Below are 22,272 nucleotides of genomic sequence, written 5' to 3'. Positions count from 1 at the left end.
CAATTTATGTCAAAGAGTGTTCTGCCTATGTTTTCCTCTAAGAGTTTTACAGTGTCTGGCCTTATATTCAGATCTTTAATCCGTTTTGAGTTTATTTTTGTGTATGGTGTTAGGGAGTGTGCTAATTTCATTCTTTTACATGTAGCTGTCCAGTTTTCCCAGCACCACTTATTGAAAAGACTGTCTTTTCTCCATTGTATATTCTTGCCTCCTTTGTCATAGGTTAGGTGACCATAGGTGTGTGGGTTTATCTCTGGGCTTTCTATCCTGTTCCATCGATCTATATTTCTCTTTTTGTGCCAGTACCGTACTGTTTTGATTACTGTAGTTTTGTAGTAGTAATATTAACATTAAAAAATTCAACCTGTAGTACTTATTCTTACTTCATTGGTCTGTGAAGTGATTGGTCCACAATAACAGAACTGCTTTGAAAGCTGCCTCTCACGGGGAAGTAATGCATGCATTGGAAAAAGTATTGGCTTGAATTCAAATAACCTATATTTGCTTAAAATTTTGTTAACATTCTATCATTGTTATTTTTTCCCCTTAGGAATTACATTTCTTTGGTAGGTTCTAATACAAGTAAGTTGTGTCTGTGCCATGCCATAGTAACTGCGCCACATCAAGATGCAGACGCATGGCGATGGTCACAAAGATCTCAAGCTCTAAGGTTCAGGGATTGGAATAAATTATCAGCAATAATGCAACTGAGTTTTAAGAGTGCTTTAGGAGCACTTATAATACTAAAATGAGAGAAAGTTATAGGATCTTGGTCTTCTTCATCTCTGTCTCCTCCAAGGTGCTCAGCACAGACCTGTAAACATAAGTTGTCAGTAGAAATTTATTGACATAAATCTAAAAAGCATGGGTGAAGTATTCCTTCACCCACTGTTTTGAGCCCTACTCACAAAGAAATCACAATATATTGGAAGATAAGGTTCAGTAGGACCCTCTAAATTCCATAATTCCTGAATTGACTTTGAGGAAAATCTTTACCTTTGGAAGAACGATCATTACAAATGGTAAAGGGCACAGGGGTGGCATCAGGTGATGCATTCTCACATCGGATGCCAGGGTGGCCTGTGAGTTCCCGGAGGTGAGCGTCTTTCCATGGAACTAAGATTGAACAGGGCCTTCAGCCTGAGGCTGTCAGACACCTCACTCCCAGGACCTTGGTTAACCTCAAGAAACATTCCAGCTCCCTATCAGGTAGGAATCCAAGACTCCCTCTGCGGACACCAGGGACCAGGGAAATCCAAGTCCGGCAGCCGAGAGGTGAGAGCACAGCTTCAGTTTTTAGGGCCTAAACTGATTAATTCAAATGTAATGCATTTACAGCATAATGCCAGGGCTTATTGCTGTGTGATAATTCAAACAATGCAAGCATTCAAGGCGCAGGACTAACAAAAAGGCTGTTTTCTTACCTTCTGGTTAAAAAAATGTTTTTTCAATAAAGTAAAGTACCCTGCAGTGTGTAAATGTTCCAATTTGACTATACTAGATGGCATAATCAAGTTAGATACATACTTGCAGTCACCATGAATGTGACAGCTACAGATGCAATTTGATGCAGATGTATGGTACTGATGACTGGGGTGCCACGAGTGGCTGTTGGTAAAATGGTGAATAGCTCATTTTCAGAACAAAATTCCTGAGAATTCAACATGTGTTAAATTGTGCAAAAAATACTTCACTTTTAAAATGGAGTTAAATCTAAACTCGGATCATTATTCATAGGTTTGTCCAGCAGAATACTCAAAAGCTGTGTGGTTTGGGAAAATTCTTTGTGTGGGACATTTGCACACATTCCAAGGCACTGGTCCGTGTGGTGCTGCCCGCTAATGCCTGTGGTCGGCCCCAACCAGAAATGTTCCCAGCAATTACCAAATCACCTAGAGTTCTACCACTAGAGTTGTACCACTGTTTGTGGTATGTTACTGGTACACTATTGTACCCGCTGCTCACACTGATTTGAGATATACGAGTAGAAATCAAACTGCCAAGTTGCACAGTCTGTGTGTATTTGGCTCAACATCACAGAATCGTTCTCCTGCATAGTTGTAACAGTTTTTGTTCCCATTTCCAGTTCATAAGACCTATGATTTCTGCACATACTTGCCAAACGTGGTTTCTTTTCAGACTTATACCAGTTGTATTGGTGTGAAATAGTATCTCATTGTTCTAATTTATATTTACCTTATTATTAATGCGGCTAAGGGGTTTTTTTGTATGTTTTTTGAACGTTTAGAGCTTCCTTTTCTTTTAGTGTCTTTTCTTGAAACTATGTTCTTTGCCTATATTCCTGTTGGTTGCATGTCTCTTTCACTGATTTGTACTAGTTCTTTATATATTATGCTTACTAATCCTTTGTCTTGTTTAAACATTGAAAACATCTATTTTATAACTTTTTACTTTGTTTATGGCATTTTTGTTTTGTAGATTTTATAATATAGTAAGACATTATCAGTCTTCAGTCTTATGATGTCGTCTTATGACTTGTGCTTTCAATTCCATGTAAAATTTATTTTTCTAGATGGTGTGTGATAGAGATGCAGTTGTATTATTTTTTCCATTTCATTAGGTTTTCTACCTTCACACATACATGTTTCTAGGCTCTTCATTTCCATTGGTCTGTTATCAAATAGACCACCACTAGTATACTACGTATGTAATCATTTTTCTTAAGTTGTGTTAATTTCTCAAGAATGGAGTTATGACCTGACACTTGCTGTTTTTCTTTAATTTGATCTACAGTTAACAGAAATAGCTCAAAGTTTGAAGTGCCCTCTCTAGTTTCACTATTCATTCAGTTTTTCCTTAGTTTTCTTCCATTGATCATTTCAACTAGGATCTTTTGTGTACTTGTGATGAAGTTGCCATTTCATCCAGAAGTGACTCTGCTTCCTGTTTTTATTTGGAAATATTTCGAGTTTAAAGGTAGAAGAAATCTGGTTACAATTTCCTGGTTGTGTAAAGCCATATCTCTTTTCTTTTTCTTTTTAAATCTTAAATTTCCAGCATTGTTTTAAACTATACTAGGCATTTTATTCCTCTTATGTGCTAAACATTGTACACTTCTTCCCTTTTACTGAAATCATTTGAATTGGAATCACATCTTTGAAGGAGCATCGTTTAAAACCATGTGTTACTATATAAAATATAAATTTAGGTCAGTGGGACAGGATTCAAAGCTTATAAATGGATGTGATTAGTCCCTTATAGAGAAGTTATTATAACCTCCTTTACAGTTAACTAGTTAATAGTATATATAAAAATTAAATATGCACTTCATACCATACACAAGAAAACCATTTTGATTAACAAAACTATTACTGACAACTACTGTTACCACTACAACCAATTATAACCACCACTGCCACCACCTCCATTTATTGAGTGCTCACTCTGCCAGCGACTGTAACTCTTTATTTGATTATCTTACTTAAGGCTCACAGTAACCCTATGAAAGTACCACATGCTATATATATGGAAACTAAAACTAGGGAGAGATTAGGTAGCTGGCATAAGGTTAGAGCTTTAATTAAATTCAACTCCTTCTGATTCCAAATCAAACATCACAAGAATGCATGTTGACTAAGGAAAGAAAGTTGATGGCAGTTGCAAGATCTCAGAGAAGTGGAAATGAATGGGTTGAAAATGTCTTTTCAGTCCTGCCTTCCGCTCCACACTGCAGCTGTAGATAATGACTTTGGGTTCTCACTTGGACCTCCAGTGGCGCCATTTCCCCCACTCTACACTCCTCCCACAGCATCGGCAGCGTTATCTCAGATACTCCTACGTGTTAACTCTGCTGGGAAGTCTAACCTCTCAGTTTCTCTTTCCACATAAGCCTCGTAGTTTTCCTATTATGACATTTATCACATTATATTGTGATTGCCTGTTTATCTGCCTTTGTCCCCCTCCAGATTTTAAGCTCTGAGGACGGGAACTGTGCTCAGGTTCACTTGTTCATTGAAGAAACTTTATGAAAGTGCCTAGTTGTGCCCCTGCCCTTAAAACTAAACTCTTGGAAAACTAACAGAAAGTTGAATAAGTGTCAGTTCTTTTGAGAGCACTGAAGTTTGTAAGCTCTGAAGTTTAGACACCAAATAGAAAAAGCTCAAAAAGATACTAAAGAGAAAAAATAGAAGCAAAATCAAAAGGGAAACTGTAGTCTGGAGAAAAAAAAATATGATAAGAGTTAAAATGTTTATTACATGAAGAACTAATAAAAACGATAGGAAAAACTTATGAACCTAAAAGAAGGGTAGAGAAATGCTTAGTTTTCCAAGTTAGAAATCTGGATTTCATCCTCGTTTCTTCCTGTCCCTTCTTTCCAGCTCCTACGTAACCACCAAGACTGATAGCTTACCTCATTTCTCTCTAATTTATCTACTTGTTTCCATATCCACACCCTTCAGAGTAAAGTCTCAGCTTAGCTTGATATCCACATCCCTTGATAATCTCTCTGTTTTCCTTCACCCTCCTGTTTTGCCAGCCCCTTGGTGTATTCTATGCATAAGGTATTCTGAACTACTTTGGGTTCCCACAACACTCCAGCACTTTGTATATGTTGTGTCCCTGGCCTGGTATTCCCTTCCCCACAGTCCTTCACATCTATTTCTGTTCTAATAGAAAACATTGTTTTCAAATATTTTAATTAATGTGCTTCATTCTTTCTCCTGGGCTAGCATTAGTAGATCCTTTATCGTGGTATAACACACCAAGAGACAGTCAGAAGTAACTTCCCTTTTATTCACTCTGAGTGAATATTAGGCACCATTCAGGTACTCCGCATTGCCTCCAGGTCCAAGGTGAAATTCCTTCCACTATTTTAATCCTAGACCCTTCCAACTGTGTTAATTCCCTTGGTGACAGCGAGCTCTACTGAGTCATCTGTTTCGCAGGAATGGTGGTCTGGCATAAATAGAAGTGGTCTTGATGCATAAATTGAGACTCCACAGTGACACCTAATTATAGCTCCCTTACCTGGTTCTGGACCCTGAGGGCCACGTTTCCACCTGTTCTGGAATATAGACGAAGATAGCAAGTCTAGACGGCTCTTTAAAAAAAAAAAAAAAAAAAAGGTTTTGATTCTTAAGGTGTTACATTTTCCATTTACTGTGGTCTCTCTTCTGAGAAAAGGACCCCAGATCTTGATGTAACTGTTAGCTGGTTATGAGCTCCATCTGTCCCTACGAGAAGGAAAAAAATCCTGACATGGTGATGTCATTGTTGCAAGAGTTTTCCCCGGGGCCTCCTATTTCACCAAGAAGGTAAAGGGCAGTTGATTTAAGGAACTTGTTTAGCATCATGGACAGACTGGACCAGTCCTCTGAAAACTTCAGCAATACTGGTCTGCATTGGAGATGCTCGGCAGGCAGGCTTGGAAAAGGCCCATTTTATATTTATTGTACCTACCTGCCTGCTCCCTCCATGACAAGAATTATAAAGTGCATGGATCCCCTGATATCCTATGTAGTTGACTGAAAGAGAGCAGAATCTGAGTTTCCAGAAAGGTGCAGAATAAGGGCGTAAAATTAAAGTCGGAGGATATGGGCTTCTTTGGTATTCAAAGACAGAAGGACCTAGAGCAGAAGGTAGTCTTCTGAAACCAAAGGTTTTCTAGGTTCTCACCAACTACTCTGGGAACCTCTACTTTAAAAAAAAAAAAAAAGGTTTGGTTTGGTTTTGTTTTAATAGTTGTCTGAATCCTCATATCTCTTCTAAAGTAGTGTTTATTGCTCTCATAGGCCTGAGACCCTGTAGACATCCATGATACATAACTTGCATTTACTATGAAGATTTAAAGGAATCCATTAATTCAGTCTTATTAAACAGTTTAAGAGGAACAGGTTGATGGTTCTGGGTGTAGTAATGTTAAAGTTGTCTTGCAATAAAACTTTGGCAATTAGGAGACCATATTCTAGCTAGAGCAGTAACATGTTTTCCCACAAAGTTTTTTTTAATTCCAGTATTATTTTTATACCAGCAATGAAAGAGCAGTTTACGATTCGAAACTTTCCTGAAGATAGTAATGCTCCTCTCTCCAGACAGCTAACAGGCTCCTCTCCAGGAAGCAGTGTTAGAATTCAGTAATGATTTCACCATCTTACTGCTGCCAGTGTGCCCTCATCCTAGATTGATTCAACTGGTGCAGCAGGGGGTTGTTAAAGAAAAAAAGTTGTCGACAGAAGACCAATCCATCTCTCAGGGCCCACACAATATTTTCAGTCTCATATCATAAAAGGTGTGCTCCTTAACGTTGCTTGTTTCTGGAATACTTAAGAAAATTTTTTTTAATTTGTATATAATTTTTAAAAGTTACTTTCCATTTACAGTTATTATAAAATATTGGTTATATTCCCCCTGTTGTACAATAAATCCTTGAGCCTATCTTACACCCAATAGTTTTGTACCTTCCACTCCCCTGTGTCTGTATTGCCCTTCCCTCTCCCTACTGGTAACCACTAGTTTGTTCTCCATATCTGGGAGTCTGCTTCTTTTTTGTTATATTCACCAGCTTGTTGTATTTTTGAGATTCCACAAATAAGTGATATCATACAGTATTTGTCTCACTCTGTCTGACTTATTTCAGTTAGCATGATGCCCTCCAAGTCCATCCATGTTGCTGCAGATGGCAACATTTCATTCTTTTCTATGACTTAGTAGTATTCTATTCTATTTATTTAAATATATATATATATACCACATCTTTATCCATTCATTTGTTGATGGGCACTTAGGTTGCTTCCATATCTTGGCTATTGTAAATAATGCTGCTATGAACATTGGGGTTTATGTATCTTTTCAAATTAGTGTTTTTATTTTTTTCGGATATATACCCAAGAGTGCAATTGCTGGGTCATATCAGTCACATATGCAAATGATGCGACTGATATGACCACAAGGGGTTAATATCCAACATATATAAACAGCTAATACAACTCAACATCAAAAAAACAAAACAACCCGATTTAAAAATGGGCAGAATATCTGAATAGATATTTTTCCAAAGGGGAAATGCCAGTGGCCAACAGGCACATGAAAAGATGCTCAACATCCCTAATCATTAGGGAAATGCAAATCAAAACCACAATGAGATATTACCTCATACCTATCAGAATGGCCATCATCAAAAAGAACACAGATAACAAATGTTGGTGAAGATGTGGAGAAAAGGGAATCCTTCTACACTGTTGGTGTGAATGTAAATTGGTACAGCTACTGTGGACAACAGTATGGCAGTTTCTCAAAAAAAAAACAAACCTAAAAATGGAATACTTTGTAAAAAGAAACATTAGAGAGAACCTGGAAAAAATTTTGGTCTGGCAGTGTTTGCAAAATGCTGATTTTTGATTAAGAAAAGTTTGAAGGGTATGGTACACATCCTGGTGAGGGCCTGTGTACCCAGTGGAAGAACTCAGTATTTACTCAGGTGTCACCCCAGCCTGTAAGCTAGAATTCACTCACTCAAAATGTCTAATACTCCTTGTTATATAGAGAAGAATCAGGACCAGAGAGGACTTGGATTGTTCGTCTTCAGTCAGACAAAAGTTACTGGCGTTCGTATAAAAACAAGTTAGAATTCTTGGTGTTTAGTAAATTCCTTTTGCTCCATATTCATCAGCCTGTTTTTTCTCTATCTTTCTTTTATTTAAGTCATATGCCTTTTTTTAAAACATACATGGAAAAAGCTTTGCACCCTCTTTAATCCTTGAAACAAATTCATGCCATGCTAATTTTGCATATTCTTTTTCTGACCTATCACTTTTCCCATCCCAAAACTTCTAAAATGATTCCCTGAAGGGAACACATTCTACAGCTCCAATCCCAGTTGAAAAATGCTTTAGCACGTGAACTTTATGTGAAGGAATTATACCTCCTTGATTGATATAATTGTGATTTAAACAACTGAGGTGAAAATCATGTGATTTAAATAGAAAAAAAATGACACAAAATTATATGGAGATTATAACAGTATAAATTATGTGTGCCAGTAGAGGAGGGAATAAAAAAGGAAATACATCAAATGAATATAGTGACAGTATTCAAATGGTGTGGTTATGGGTTTACGGTGATCTGTTTTGTTTTGTTTCATTTTTTTTTTCTAGATTGTACCTGATGGCATTATTTTAAAAACAGAAAGTTTGTTTTAAAGTGTGTTTTGTATAAATATCAAGTTGTACACTTAATAATTATCTGATAGTACATCAAGAAATTCTCAAAGTGATTTTTAAATCATTTTATTGTGATTCAGCCAAATAACTAATGGTTCCTTTCTTAGATTTTTTAATTATATTAAAAAATTTGTTAAAATAGTGGCATATTACAGATAGTGACTTTTTTACTATCTTTGGAGCATAACTTTTTCCATAAAGTCTTAATCTTGACTAGTAATACTGTGGTATTGACTTCTTTTGTTTCAGTTTTTTCATGTTTTTAATCTGTTCACAAATCTGGGCATATCTAAATAGCAAGAATAGATTTGGTGATTTGAACAGCAAAATGTAAACCAGAAGTTTAAAGAGACAGTGTTCAAAATATACTGACCTTCTGCAGCCTGCATCCCTGGTGAAACAGAGAAGAGACCAGCATTTATCTTTTCATTGAAACCATGTGCTGTGTGTGCAGGAAGGAAATGCATGCTAGTCAGAGGTCAGAAGCAGGATGGATGAGGTTTGAAAGAGAATATTTACTGTGGGGTTTTCCTAAACCCCTAGCCTCATGGGAGATGTTATTATTTCTAGTAGACTTGGTGGAAACTTGGGCAGACCCAGATGTGTTACATCATGGTACATGGAGGACATTATCAAGAAGCTGTGGCCAGGTATAGGTCTCTCTGTGTGCTGGGCTAAGAGGGACAGCAGTGAGTTTAGACCTTGACCAAATGGATAAACCAGAGGCGCTGGGAATGAATTTAGCTCCTTGGAAACTTTAGTCTGAAGAGGATCCCCTGCACACAAAAGGTCTAGAAATCATGTCATGAGCTAAACAGTTAAAGGAGCTAATGAGGTTTAGTGTGAGGCAGGAAAGGATTAAAAGGATCTGACAGATGCCTTTGAAATCCAAAGGGTAGTTGGTAAAAGTTGAAGCACGTTTTCTGTGGACCTTTGGAGAACTGAACTAAGAACAATGTGTAGAGATGGGGGAAACACGTTTCAGCCTAATGTAAGGAAGGTGTTCTTACAGTTGGAGCGATCCCTTAATGTAGTGGGATGGTGAATTCTGGAGGCATTTGGAAGGGGCAGTGGGAGGGGGCTTTTCACACTGTGTGGTCAGATTCAGTTCCCCTCCACCAGGCCGAATGGTCGATTGTGTGGCACCCCAGTGCCCTGTACCTGTACATCCGTTTGTCAGCTGAAGGTAGCAAAGCTGTTCTTTGTTTCCTTTTCATAGTTGTTGCTAAGCTCGAGATACAAAAGCAGACTGCCGATTAAATATCCCTGCCCCTTTCTCCTATGCCACCTTACCCTAAAACAGGTAGCCTCCCCTTCCACATCCTCTTCAATTCTTAATTCTTTAACCCCAAAGCACAAAAATTGCCCTTGTGTTTCTTAATTTGTTCTAAAATGTCTGCTCTTACTCTGGATGTGAGGTTCAATATGACCCCTTCATCTCACTTTTTGGGGGCATTCTCTCTGCTCCTGTCTGCTCAAAGACAAATATGTATGCTTTAGAGCCTTAGGCAACTATCAGCCGGGAGCCTGAAGTGGAGAGTGGGCAAGAGGGAGGTGGGGGATAACTGATATTCTCCTCTCTAAATCCCCTTTACCCACAAGCAAGTAGATTTGGCAAAAGAGATTATTTCAGCAGAGACTCATCTTCATCAAATTAATGTATTTTAAAAACTAAGAGTTAACAATTTAAAAAGTAATTAGTATTTTCAGACATATGTTTCTGGACATGATCATTTCTGTGGTCAAAGTAGGTATGTTTTAGCCCAATTTGTTTAGTGTTTTTTCTCTGTGACATATATACTGGGTTGATGTTGTTATTTTTCTAACATACATTCAGAATTTATCATCTTTTATTGACTCCATGGATCTTTTCCTCCCTGCAGGAATAGGAGGCCTTCAAGACTTTGTGCTGAAATCGGCAACACTGTCTACCTTGCCCTCCTGCCCGCCATTTATACCACTCAACTTTGAAGCCACCCCTATTGTGAGGGTTGCTGTTGAACCGAAACATCCAAGTAAGATGACCTTGTTTTTAAAAGCCTGTGATGTTCATTACATTTTTAAAATACCTGCATTTAATGCTTGGTTCCTCATGATTTGTTTCAGTAGTAGACTATGAATTTTCATGAAGGTATATAATAGGAGTAACCTGCCCAGCCATGAGGCCATACAGACCACCAACATTTTGAGGGGAATCTAACCTCTGTCTTAGGAACCGGGAGTCTTTAGGCACCTTCGCCCTCCAGGGAGACTGTATTCTTCTTTATGGCAGAAACAGGGTCATCTCTGCATCTCCCAGAACCCTGGCACAGGGTGGCGTCTCAGCAAAGTTCATGTTTTATGTGAATGGTTCTTAGAATCTTATCCCAAGCTCCTTGGTTCAAAATTCATATCCTCTTCCCTCTAGGTTTGCTAGATTATCTGGACACTGAGCATTTCCTCTTTGTTTAGAAAGCACTTCCTGCCTCTTTCTGTCTGGCTGTGTGACACCTACATATGCCAGTCCCTATAATAACTAATTCTTAGTCTTTGGTTTATACCATTTGCCTGGCCAATCTTCATTGACTCTTGTATTTTCCTTCCCATGATTGTCACTAACCCCCCTAGTCCCTGTGACTTGGCTGTTCCCAGTGCTTAGTGGTAGTCAGTGAAGAGTCTCCAGACTGCTTTAAGGAAACCAGAGAACAAATGTGTAAAATGGCAGTTTAGTTGAGGTATATAATGGCCTCGTTGCCCCTGCATCTGTATATCCCTCCTCTCCCCAGAGCTGGGGCCTTCGGAAAGCTTGTCTCTGCCTCAGTTCCTAAGACATATTCTAGCCATTGAAGATCCCTGGGACCCTTGAGCAGATATGTATTTGGAGGACTGCATCTCTGGCCTTTGGGCTCAGTAAATAGCTGTCTGCCTTGGGCCTCAGACAGGCATGCTTTCTGGGCTGTCATTGTGGACTGACAGTGTCTTTGGTTGTTGCATGGATTTACCCCATTCTGTGTAATGCCTGCTTCCTCTTTGTGGGTTTGTCCAGATCCCGGCCCCTCATGGTTTGTTCTTTTATTCTCCTTGCTAACTGCCTCCAACCCTAAGAAGCACATACAATAGAAGAAAGCTCAGTTTTATTGAAGTTGTAACATTTGAGTCTGGCAACCATAATTTATTCTTAGGTGTTTCTAGTATTTATTTAAATCTTATTTCTTACTTTTAAAACAGGGATTAAAGAAATTTAAGCTATAATGTTTTAAGAGAAATGTATAATTTTTTGGAGTCTGTTTGATAGTTGTGTGCTATTCTGTGCTATTATCCAAGCCGAGTAAAAGCCCAGTCCTAAAGGGCCACCTTCTGTACAGCTCTGGCTACATGAGATGAGAGATCCTAGTACCTAGCTTACTTCCTGTCCCATAGCAGACTCAGTAAGATTAATTGCTTTCTCATAAACAAGGTAATCTAATAAACAGAATTACTTAAGATTGTCCATCTGAGTGCCAAAATTTATTTCCTCATACGTGTTGCATTAGATTTTTCTGAACTTTGTAAAAAATAAACTAAAATGATAGAAGGGGCACCCGGTTTTCTTCATAATTTTAAAAGGAGTATTGCTACTTTTCCCAATCAAGTATATTGTTCTTGCTGAACTTGCCATGCGTATTCTTGATTATGTTATTGAAGTGTACGCCATTCTGTATTTCCATGTCTGAAGTTTATACCCATTGTTCTGTCTTCTTGTTATTACAATGTCAGCATCTTATTTTACATTTAGAATGTCTGGGAATACTTCTCTTGATGCTAGTCTCATTCCTCTGAGCCCTCAGAGGATATTTATTGTCCCTTTACTCTTTGCCCTAGTTTCTTATGCCCATCCTTACTTTGGGGCGATAGCCCCTCTCTTTACGGATTACATGTCTAATGACTATTGGGATGTCCCACCCTCCTGTACCTCAACTTCCCAGTAGTACTGCCCCTGAGAAGCACCAGGCAGTTGCATTGTTTATTTCTGAACAGAACATGTGTCCCCAGGCCCTCTTTTCATTTTCATGCTGACAAACTGGGTTAACTAATCTAGAAGACAGCCTTTTTACTCTTCTTTTGGTGTGAAGGCGTTCCGAGCATTTGTTCTTCCACTTTTCTTTCTCTGACTTCCTAAGCTGAGGTCCAGATGTCATGGTGGCCGCCACTCTGCTCCATGACCACGGGGTCTACTCAAAATCCAACACCCAAACACAGAGAACTCCACGTGCCCAAAGCCATTATTATTTTCAGCGTCATCATTGATCCTGACTGTGTGCTACATTCTGAGGATTTGACATTATCTCATTTAATCTTCTCAACAGCCGTGTGCTATTTTTTATCCTCATCTTCACATGAGGTAAACTGAAGCTTAGAGAAGCTAGTTCACTTGCCCATGGCCTTACAGTTAGCAGTTAGTAAGTGGTTAAGTCAGGATTCAGACTCCTGCCTCTGGATCTTAACTTTTAGGAATCCAAGAAATTCTGTTTACCTGAGAGCAGAGTTACTGGTTTCCAGAATTTTTCCATCCTTTATCCATATCAGTTAAAAGAAAAGAGCCCTCTCTGCATATGGTTATATAGATACATGAACTTCTGTGCTGATGTTTTCTGTACCATATGAAATACACACAAGCATAGAAGTTACTGTAAAAATTGAGATGAAAATGAAATAACTGTCTTTAAAATATTCTTATTTGTATTTGTTGGAGATATGCACTGTATCTATAAATAGGTGAATGTGTATTATTTATTTATGATTGTGGTTTATAGTTGCATTAGTTATGTAATACTGCTTAACATATTACTCCAAAATTTGGTGACTTGAAAGAACAGTAATCACTTCTTATTTTTCACAGTTCCTTTGGTCAGGAATTTCGGAAGGGTTCAGTTTGGGGATGTCTCACGCAGTTGTAGTCATATATCATGGCAGGCTGCAGCCGTCCGAAGGTTTAGCTGGACTTCCACGGTGGTTCACTCGCAGGTGCTCATAAGCTGGTGCTTGCTGGGGACCTCAGTTCCTCCACAGGGACCTCTCCTCATGGCTGCTTGATTTTCCTAGAGCACCGTATGGTTACTGGCTTTAGCCAGTAGTCCAAGACACTAAAACAGAAGCTGCAGTACCTTTTGTTAGCGAGCCTTAGGAATCACATATCACTTCTGCAGTATTCTATTGGTCAGACAGGCCAAATTTCTTTTGAAAAAGCTTCTTCTTTGCTTATTGTTACACTGTCACCTTTGCCTTGAAGTGACAGATTTGAGTGTGTACGTGAATGTGAGTGGGTTTTTGGTTTTTGTTTTCTTAAGAGTTTGTGGACTTCCCTGGTGGCACAGTGGTTAAGAATCCGCCTGCCAGTGCAGGCGACACTGGTTCAAGCCCTGGTCCGGGAAGATCCCACATGCCGCGGAGCAACTAAGCCTGTGCGCCACAACTACTGAGCCTGCGCTCTAGAGCCCGCGAGCCACAACTACTGAAGCCTGCGTGCCTAGAGCCCATGCTGTGCCACAAGAGAAGCCACCGCAATGAGAAGCCTGCGCACTGCAACGAAGAGTAGCCCCCACTCGCCACAACTAGAGAAAGCCCACACGCAGCAGTGAAGACCCAATGCAGCCAAAGATAAACAAATAAATTTATAAGGAAAAATTAAAAAAAGAATTTATTAGGTCCTCATACTGGTAACATTGTTTTGTAATTTGGTGCTGGAGAGCTGACAAAAAGCTTTGTCATTTTTTTAAAAATTATTCCCTTGGGCTTGTGTGATATGTATTATTAGTGGTCTTTGTGCAAGAATCTTTTTAAGCCATATTTCAAATTCTGTGAAGGTTAACTTAACACTAGATAGTATCTGTCCACGGAATTAGGCAAAGGAAAACTACAAATGCTGAAAAGGAAAACATGAGGGTACATCCGTCACCTCCACAAACAGTGAAATCCCACTCCCTGTCTTCCGTCAGCATTTCACGCATCCCATATGTGGCTCATGACCACGACCTGTGAGGGTGCCGACACCCATTATGGAGTGTGGCTCTATGGCTGTCTGCCTGCAGGCTTCAAAACCAGTGTGTCTGTGACCTTGAGCACAGGTTCCTTAAGGTTCTCTGTGCCTGTTTGCTCATCTATAAAATGAGAACAGTAATCATTCCTGCCTCCTAGTTAATGGGTTCATATATGTAAAGTGCTTATCTGGCACACTTAGCACTATAAAGTGTTAGTTATCATTAAGAAAAGCTTATTTAAAGAATAAATAGATATGGAATAGATATGGGTAGTCAACTTGGGTAGAATATGTTGAAAAACCACTGATTGCAGAAAGCTCCCGTGGTTTGGTTTGTTTGGCATGTTGAAAACCAAGCATTGAGGAATTAACTGAGTCCTTCCTTCAGACGTAGAAGTGAAACAAGACTGCGTAAAAATGCCTTCAAAGCCAATGTCTCTGCTAAAGTAGTAACAAGAGAATTCCTGTGACCTGCCTTGAGTGAATAGTGGCCACCCCGCATATGAAAGGTGTGAAAAAGCAGCAGAACTCAAGATGTGGATCCAAATCCCTACCTGTACCCCAAGAACTGTAGGGAACAAGCAATTAGATACTGAAAGCACCAGCAGAGTGGAATGCAGAAGGTACCCATAGCTCACGGGATAAAGTGGCTGCTTAGTGTATCCCACCTCTCACCCAAAGGGCAGCTTTATTCTAAAATCCACAGTTCTGTCAAGCAGTTTCATAAATAATTATTATTTATTTAATATTTTGCGGTACACGGGCCTCTCACTGTTGTGGCCTCTCCCGTTGCGGAGCACAGGCTCCGGACGTGCAGGCTCAGCGGCCATGGCTCACGGCCCTAGCCGCTCTGCGGCGTGTGAGATCTTCCCGGACGGGGGCACGAACCCGTGTCCCCTGCATCGGCAGGCGGACTCTCAACCACTGTGCCACCAGGGAAGCCCAATAATTATTTTAAATATGAGCTTCTGGTACAGTTTCTTGAATTGAGTATCATATTGAATGCTTCCTTTGCTTATTTGTTGCTTTTATAGTTTTATAGGTACTGTTTGGGAAGAGTTCTGTTACATTTCTAGGTATATATACATGTGTAATACATTTAGGTGGATTTACAAGTGTAACGATGGTAGTTTATATTTGCTGAGTGTTTGAAGAAGTGGCATAGATCAGCTTTGGGAGTCTCAGTGATATGTGACACGTGTCTCATGTGAGCTATCTGTACAGGTAAATTACTAGAGGGTAGTTTTCTTCACATGGCTATATTATTTGGAAGAACAATAAACCATTATTTTAAGAGTTTATTTCATTATACTTTTCCCTTCAGTTTTCTCACAGGTGTTATCTTTAGATTATATTAGTCCTTATCTTGTATTTAATCAGTATTTCATTTTGTTAACCTAGGTGAAATGCCTCAGCTCGTCAGAGGAATGAAACTGTTAAACCAAGCTGATCCCTGTGTCCAGATTTTAATTCAGGAAACGGGAGAGCACGTTTTAGTCACAGCAGGGGAAGTTCACCTTCAGCGATGCCTGGATGACTTAAAAGAAAGGTTAGGTGATAACAGAGATGAAGGAATGATAGCCCCAAAATCGGTGGGATGCTTTAGCGTTTCCTAAACCCATTGAACTTACGCTGTGGTTTGTCTTTGGAGAAAAATTAAGTGCCCTCAACTTAAACATGAACTGTTATTGTGTTACTGGATCATAGATTTAATTTTTAATAACTGACAAATAGTATTCACTGCTATACTTGCATGATTTTGCATTTTTAGTTTGAGTCATAAAATATTTTAAAATATTTTCATTTTACTTTAAGCATATACACACACATCATATCAGGGCAACAAAACAAAATCGTATTTTGTAAACACAGGCTGTAATTAGGATAGACTTCCTTTCCTTATTGATGGGGTCTCTGCAGTGTAAACCTTCGGTAAATCTTTATATTTCTCTATCATGGTGATACATAAGTGTCATAAAATAGGCATCCCAAATAACTTTTTGTAAATTATGTTTTTCCTCTTTATTCCAAAGGTAATATATGTTTATTGTAGCAATTAGGGAAATACAGAAGAAGAAAAAGAATCATTCAGTTACCATGCAGAGATAACTATGACCATTACATTTGGGTCCATAAATCCCTAGTCTGTTCTATGTGTATTCAAATACCTACAGATATCTGTACACAGCTCTGATTATTTGGTTAAGATAAACTTCTGGAAGTATAATTGCTGATTCAAAAGGTGGCATATTATATTGCTGGCATATTTTTTAGGCTTATGATCCATATTATCCTTAAGAAAGGCTGTTCCAGTTTACCCTGAAACTAGCAAGATGTATTTGAAAGTGTCTCTTTTCCCAAACTTTTGCCAGCCCTGTATATCATAATTTTTAAAAATTTCACCAACCTGGAAGACGAATAAAAGATGTTCATTGTTAATATACACTTTCTGTGCTTAGTAATGATACTGAAACTTTTTTTTTAATTAATTAATTTATTTTTAGCTGCGTTGGGTCTTTGTTGCCGCGCGCAGGCTTTCTCTAGTTGCGGCGAGCGGGGGCTACTCTTCGTTGCGGTGCACAGGCTTCTCATTGCGGTGGCTTCTCTTCTTGTGGAGCACGGGCTCTAGGTGCATGGGCTTCAGTAGTTGCGGCACGCAGGCTCATTAGTTGTAGCTCACGGGCTCTAGAGCACAGGCTCAGTAGTTGTGGTGCACGGGCTTAGTTGCTCCGCGGCATGTGGGATCTTCCTGGACCGGGGCTCAAACCCGTGTCCCCTGCATTGGCAGGCGGATTCTTAACCACTGCGCCACCAGGGAAGTCCCTGAAACATTTTTTAATATGTTTATTGGCCATTTGTTTTTCTTTGATGAATCACCCTGTAATGGCCTTCCTTCCTTTTATTTTTCAATTTTCTGGGACTTTAATAACCATAATAATAATTATAGCTAAAATTGTAATTATAAATAATCAACATGATTACATACTAAATACTACATGTTAGTCACTGTGTTGAACTCTGTGTGTCTCATTTAATCCTTAAAACAACCTAGTAAAATTGGTAGTGGTGGTAGTAGTAGTAGTAATAATTGTTGTTGTAGTACAGTACTACTTTACTACTACTAATAATAATACAGTAGAATAAGAAGAGCTGCTCCTGCAGCACCATCCATTTGGGTTTCTTTAAATGTTTTTATAGCCATAATTAGTGCAAAATTGGAAGGTAGGTTTCTCCATCTCTTTCATGTTGTCACCATTTTCTTAGAATTTCTGAAGGTATAATTATAATGTTGATTAGAGAATAATCGTAATTGGATAAATCATAAGGCATAATGTATTTTAAAATAGTAACTTAATTCTCAGGGGTTTTTTCTTAACAGTATTGAAATGTTATGTTATTTTTTGGAGTTTTTGAACTAACTTATTTTCTCTCTTTTCACACTCTTTGCTACCAAATTAAAATTCAATGTTAAATAACCTTACGTTTCTCAGGCCATTAAGTCCTCTTTAAAAATAATGCTTTATGGTACTTAGAATTATATTTCAAGTAAAATTCCCCCTTTAAATCTAAAACTGATTTTAATTGAATTACTTATTTGTGGTTGAAATTTTTTAAAGTGACAGCATCAGATGGTGGCAAGGATGTAGAGCAAAGATGTAGGAATTTACCTACACAGCGAGTGGGAGCGTGAGTTGGTACAACTACTTTGGAATGTAGTTTGGGTATTATCTACGAAGGGAGGAGATAATTATTTCCTACGGCTTGGCAAATCTATTCCCATTTCTATTCTATATATACTTAACACAAAGCTGGACAAATGTGCATCAATAATATTCATAGCAACAAAAATTTTAATAGCCCAAAACTGGAAAAAACTCAAAATAAAATGCATAAACAAATAAATTACGGTAAATCCATACCATGGAATTTTATAGAATAATCTCAGTGAACAAGCTAACTACGCAAACATGGATGCATTTCACAACATAATATTGAGCAAAAGAAGACAATTGAAGAAAAAAATGTTTGATTCTATTCATATAAAGTCCAAAAAGCAGGCCAAACTGAACTATATACAGTATGGGGGTTTTATGTTTAGGTGATAAAAAAAATAATTTAAGGGCTTCCCTGGTGGCGCAGTGGTTGAGAGTCCGCCTGCCGATGCAGGGGACACGGGTTCGTGCCCCAGTCTGGGAAGATCCCATATGCCGCGGAGCGGCTGGGCCCATGAGCCATGGCCGCTGAGCCTGTGCGGGAGAGGCCGCAGCGGTGAGAGGCCCGCGTACCGCAAAAAAAAAAAAAAATTAAATGAAATTAAAACTTTGTTTCCCCAGTTGTATTAGCCACATATCAAGTACTCTGTAATCATAGTACAGATATAGAACATTTCCATTATTTCAGAAAGATCTTTTGGAGAGTGCTACTCTAGACAAACTCCTAGGTCTTGCCAGCCTCACCATGAACCTCATCAAAGCCAAATCCACTGTCAGGATTTGACTGGATATCCTGAAGTTCTGTGATTTTTTTTTTTTTTTATCTCTTAAGAGTTATAATCATTGAGCTTTTCTTCTCCAGATTCTTAAAGTGGCAGATAATATTTTAAAGAATTCATGTAAAACCTTATTAAAACATTTATTCTGCACTCAAAACATTCTTTTTAAAAAATATTTTAATGCCTATTTTATTTTATTATTTTTTTTTTACATCTTTATTGGAGTATAATTGCTTTACAATGGTGTGTTAGTTTCTGCTTTATAACAAAGTGAATCAGTTATACATATACATATGTTCCCATATCTCCTCCCTCTTGCGTCTCCCTCCCTCCCACCCTCCCTATCCCACCCCTCTAGGTGGTCACAAAGCACCGAGTTGATCTCCCTGTGCTATGCGGCTGCTTCCCACTAGGTATCTATTTTACGTTTGGTAGTGTATATATGTCCATGCCACTCTCTCACTTTGTCACAGCTTACCCTTCCCCCTCCCCATATCCTCAAGTCCGTTCTCTAGTAGGTCTGTGTCTTTATTCCTGTCTTACCCCTAGGTTCTTCATGACATTACTTTTTTCTTAGATTCCATATATATGTGTTAGCATACGGTATTTGTCTTTTTCTTTCTGACTTACTTCACTCTGCATGACAGACTCTAGGTCCATCCACCTCACTACAGATAACTCAATTTCGTTTCTTTTTATGGCTGAGTAATATTCCATTGTAAAACATTCTTATCTAAATACATGGTTTATTTATTTTGAGAATGAACAAAGCAGTGAGATTCTAGTATATGCAAAGAACTCCCTGAAGGTCTGTTCCCATTAGAGGTGGTCTTTTGAATCTGAAATGAAAGTGGTTTTTGAATTCTGATATAATGTAAATTACCAATATTTCCTAGTAAAATAATTTTTATATTTCTATGTTTTTGCAGAATATTCATTATGTAACATTTCTACATGGGCGTTTTGATGCCATTTTGATTATAACCTTGTGTTATTTCTCTTGACTCTGTAGGTTTGCAAAGATTCAAATCAGTGTATCTGAACCCATTATTCCATTCAGAGAAACAATCACAAAACCCCCCAAAGTTGACATGGTCAATGAAGAAATAGGCAAACAACAAAAAGTTGCAGTCATACACCAAACAAAAGAAGATCATAGAATCCCTGAAGGAATCCAAGTTTACTCTGGTGGGCTAATCACCATGACAACCCCCAATAAACTTGCCACACTCAGTGTTCGAGCCATGCCCCTTCCAGAAGAAGTCACTCAGATTCTGGAAGAAAATAGTGATGTGATTCGTTCTATGGAGCAGTTGATATCCTCTTTGAATGAGGATAAAAACACTCAGATGATTCACCAGAAGACCCAAGAGAAAATTTGGGAATTCAAAGGAAAACTAGAGCAACATCTAACAGGGAGAAAATGGAGGAACACTGTTGACCAAATCTGGTCGTTTGGCCCAAGAAAATGTGGGCCCAACATATTAGTAAATAAAAGTAAAGATTTTCAGAATTCAGTATGGACAGGCCCAGATGGCAAAGCATCAAAAGAAGCCAGTAGATACCGAGATTTGGGCAATAGCATCGTGAGTGGCTTCCAGCTAGCAACCCTCTCTGGCCCCATGTGTGAGGAGCCTCTCATGGGTGTCTGTTTTGTTCTGGAAAAATGGGACCTAAGTAAATTTGAAGACCAAACAGCAAGTGATAAGCAGAATCAAGAACAAAGTGATCTGGTAAAAGAGGGACAGGGGGAAGGTGAAACCTGTTCTGGTAGAGATGAACACCAAGACCTACAAGGTGGCTGCTCCGAGCCCTTTGAGAAGAGGACTTCCCAGAAAGGAGAGTCTTCACTCACCGACTGCTATGGACCCTTCTCAGGACAGCTCATTGCCACCATGAAGGAAGCCTGTCGCTATGCACTGCAAGTGAAACCTCAGCGTCTGATGGCAGCAATGTACACGTGTGACATCATGGCCACCAGTGATGTTCTCGGTAAGGCAAGAAAGGTAAAGACTGAGAAATACCATGAATAACAGTGGAAGTCTCTCAGATCAGAAAGCTTAAACTCATTTAATATTTTTTTTTTTGCAGAAGCTACATTATCATATGATTTTCAGGAACTAAGATCTTAGAAAGTCAGAGGCCTTAAATATTAAAATCTTGGGGGCAAGGGAGCGGAAGTTTTGCCAACTTAGGATATTTTGTTTTGCAAAAATAGAAAGACTTTTCTGCAACCGAAGGTCTGGTAAATGAGGTTTAAACTTCTCATATATTTTACCATCCAAACCCGTGCAGTAGTTTTTCACAAGGGAATAACCATATCAGTCTGGGTAACCAAAGTTGTGATAACGATCAGAGAATAAGGTGACATTCTCGTACTCCTAACACAAAGGGCTTCTGTGAATTCTGGGTGTCTTCTGAAGAAGAAAATTATTTGGGACTTTATCCACTGCTAACTATTATATCAGATCCTACTGCTGATTTTTCTCTCTTTGGGAGGAACCTTTAAGATCTCAGGAGACATTGAACCCTGGCACTTGGTAGCTGTTTTGACTTTTGACAGATTGTACTTCAGTGAGACTTATTTTCTTCACCTCTGAAAAAGAAGGTAATAATTCATTGGAGGTTGTGAAGAGTAGCATGAGGACACAAATATAGGACCTGGAACCATGCCTGGCCACACGGTAGTTCTCTTTACCCTCTTGAGATTGTGGAACGGCTTCAGCGGTGAGGAGGTTATAGAAGGGGGAATTGAGCACTGGATGAGCGAGAGGACCAAATTGTTGTGTTTTCTCGAGCTCTGAGGTCCTTTGAGTCAGTATGTGGTTCCTTTACATTCTTTTTGGTAAAGTTCTTTTGCCAATTAATTCCTAAAAGCATAAATCTAAATTGTTGGGGGTTTTCTTCCCCAAAAAGAAATTTAGGCTTGCATCACAGTAAGGTTCCTGTGAGAGGAACGGAGCACCCATAGCAGCATTTCAAAAACAGTTGAGTTAAACACAGGTACATAGGTTTGGTTATTCTGGGACGGCTTAAAGCCAGTATGTGCTGTGAGTCAGATCTGCAGATATGGCCTGGAATATGTGGTGTTTCTCAGCCTTACTTGAATACAACATCCTATTAACGTCTCACGGAATCCGTAGCTTAGTTCGAGGAACACCGATCTAGACCATTCCCAGGTGTTCTTCACATTTCCATTGAGAACCTTCTTAATTTAAGAAGGCAGAGGTAGAATTAGAATCAAGCAGTCTTAATTCCTTCAAAAAAAGACCTCAGAGGTCTTCTCCAGTCTCTCCTACGCTGACAGATGCGTATACCACCTCTGTTTGAATACTTCTGTTGATGGGCAGCTCACAGCCAGTTCCGGGATTAAACTGTCTTTCTCATATTGAGCAAAAAAGTCTTGTCTCCTGCTAGTTTCTCACCATTCATACCACCATTCGTCCCTCTTACGTGCAGTAGCACTTCATATATTTGAGGGGAGCATTCGTTTTCTAGCTTTATATGTAGGGGAAAACTCTCCACATCCTTCAGCTGGTTTTCAGGATATGATTTTTTTTAATCCTTCAGTTGTTCCAGTTGCTGTCCTTTGGGCATACTTCCTT

General features: G+C 38.9%; 1 protein-coding gene across 4 annotated transcripts in view; it reads left to right on the top strand.

Moving 5' to 3' along the window:
• EFL1 (elongation factor like GTPase 1) overlaps positions 1–22,272 on the top strand; it is a 133,124-nt gene that overhangs the window by 86,977 nt on the left and 23,875 nt on the right. For 2 of the 4 annotated variants that reach the window (XM_029237905.1, XM_029237907.1), the window contains 3 exons: positions 10,064–10,195; positions 15,577–15,724; positions 19,680–20,659. In XM_029237905.1, the coding sequence (XP_029093738.1) occupies positions 10,064–10,195; positions 15,577–15,724; positions 19,680–20,659 (1,260 nt within the window). Of the gene's footprint in view, positions 1–10,063; positions 10,196–15,576; positions 15,725–19,679; positions 20,674–22,272 lie in introns of all 4 variants that reach the window. The other 2 variants (XR_003795911.1, XM_029237906.1) reach the window with 2 other exon arrangements.

The sequence above is a fragment of the Monodon monoceros genome, unplaced genomic scaffold (genome assembly GCF_005190385.1).
Source record: "Monodon monoceros isolate NGI ecotype Baffin Bay Population unplaced genomic scaffold, NGI_Narwhal_1 Super_Scaffold_21, whole genome shotgun sequence".
In the NCBI taxonomy this organism is placed as follows: Eukaryota; Metazoa; Chordata; class Mammalia; order Artiodactyla; family Monodontidae; genus Monodon; species Monodon monoceros.
The sequence above is the reverse complement of the archived record's forward strand: the minus strand, read 5'-3'. Positions and strand labels throughout refer to the sequence as shown.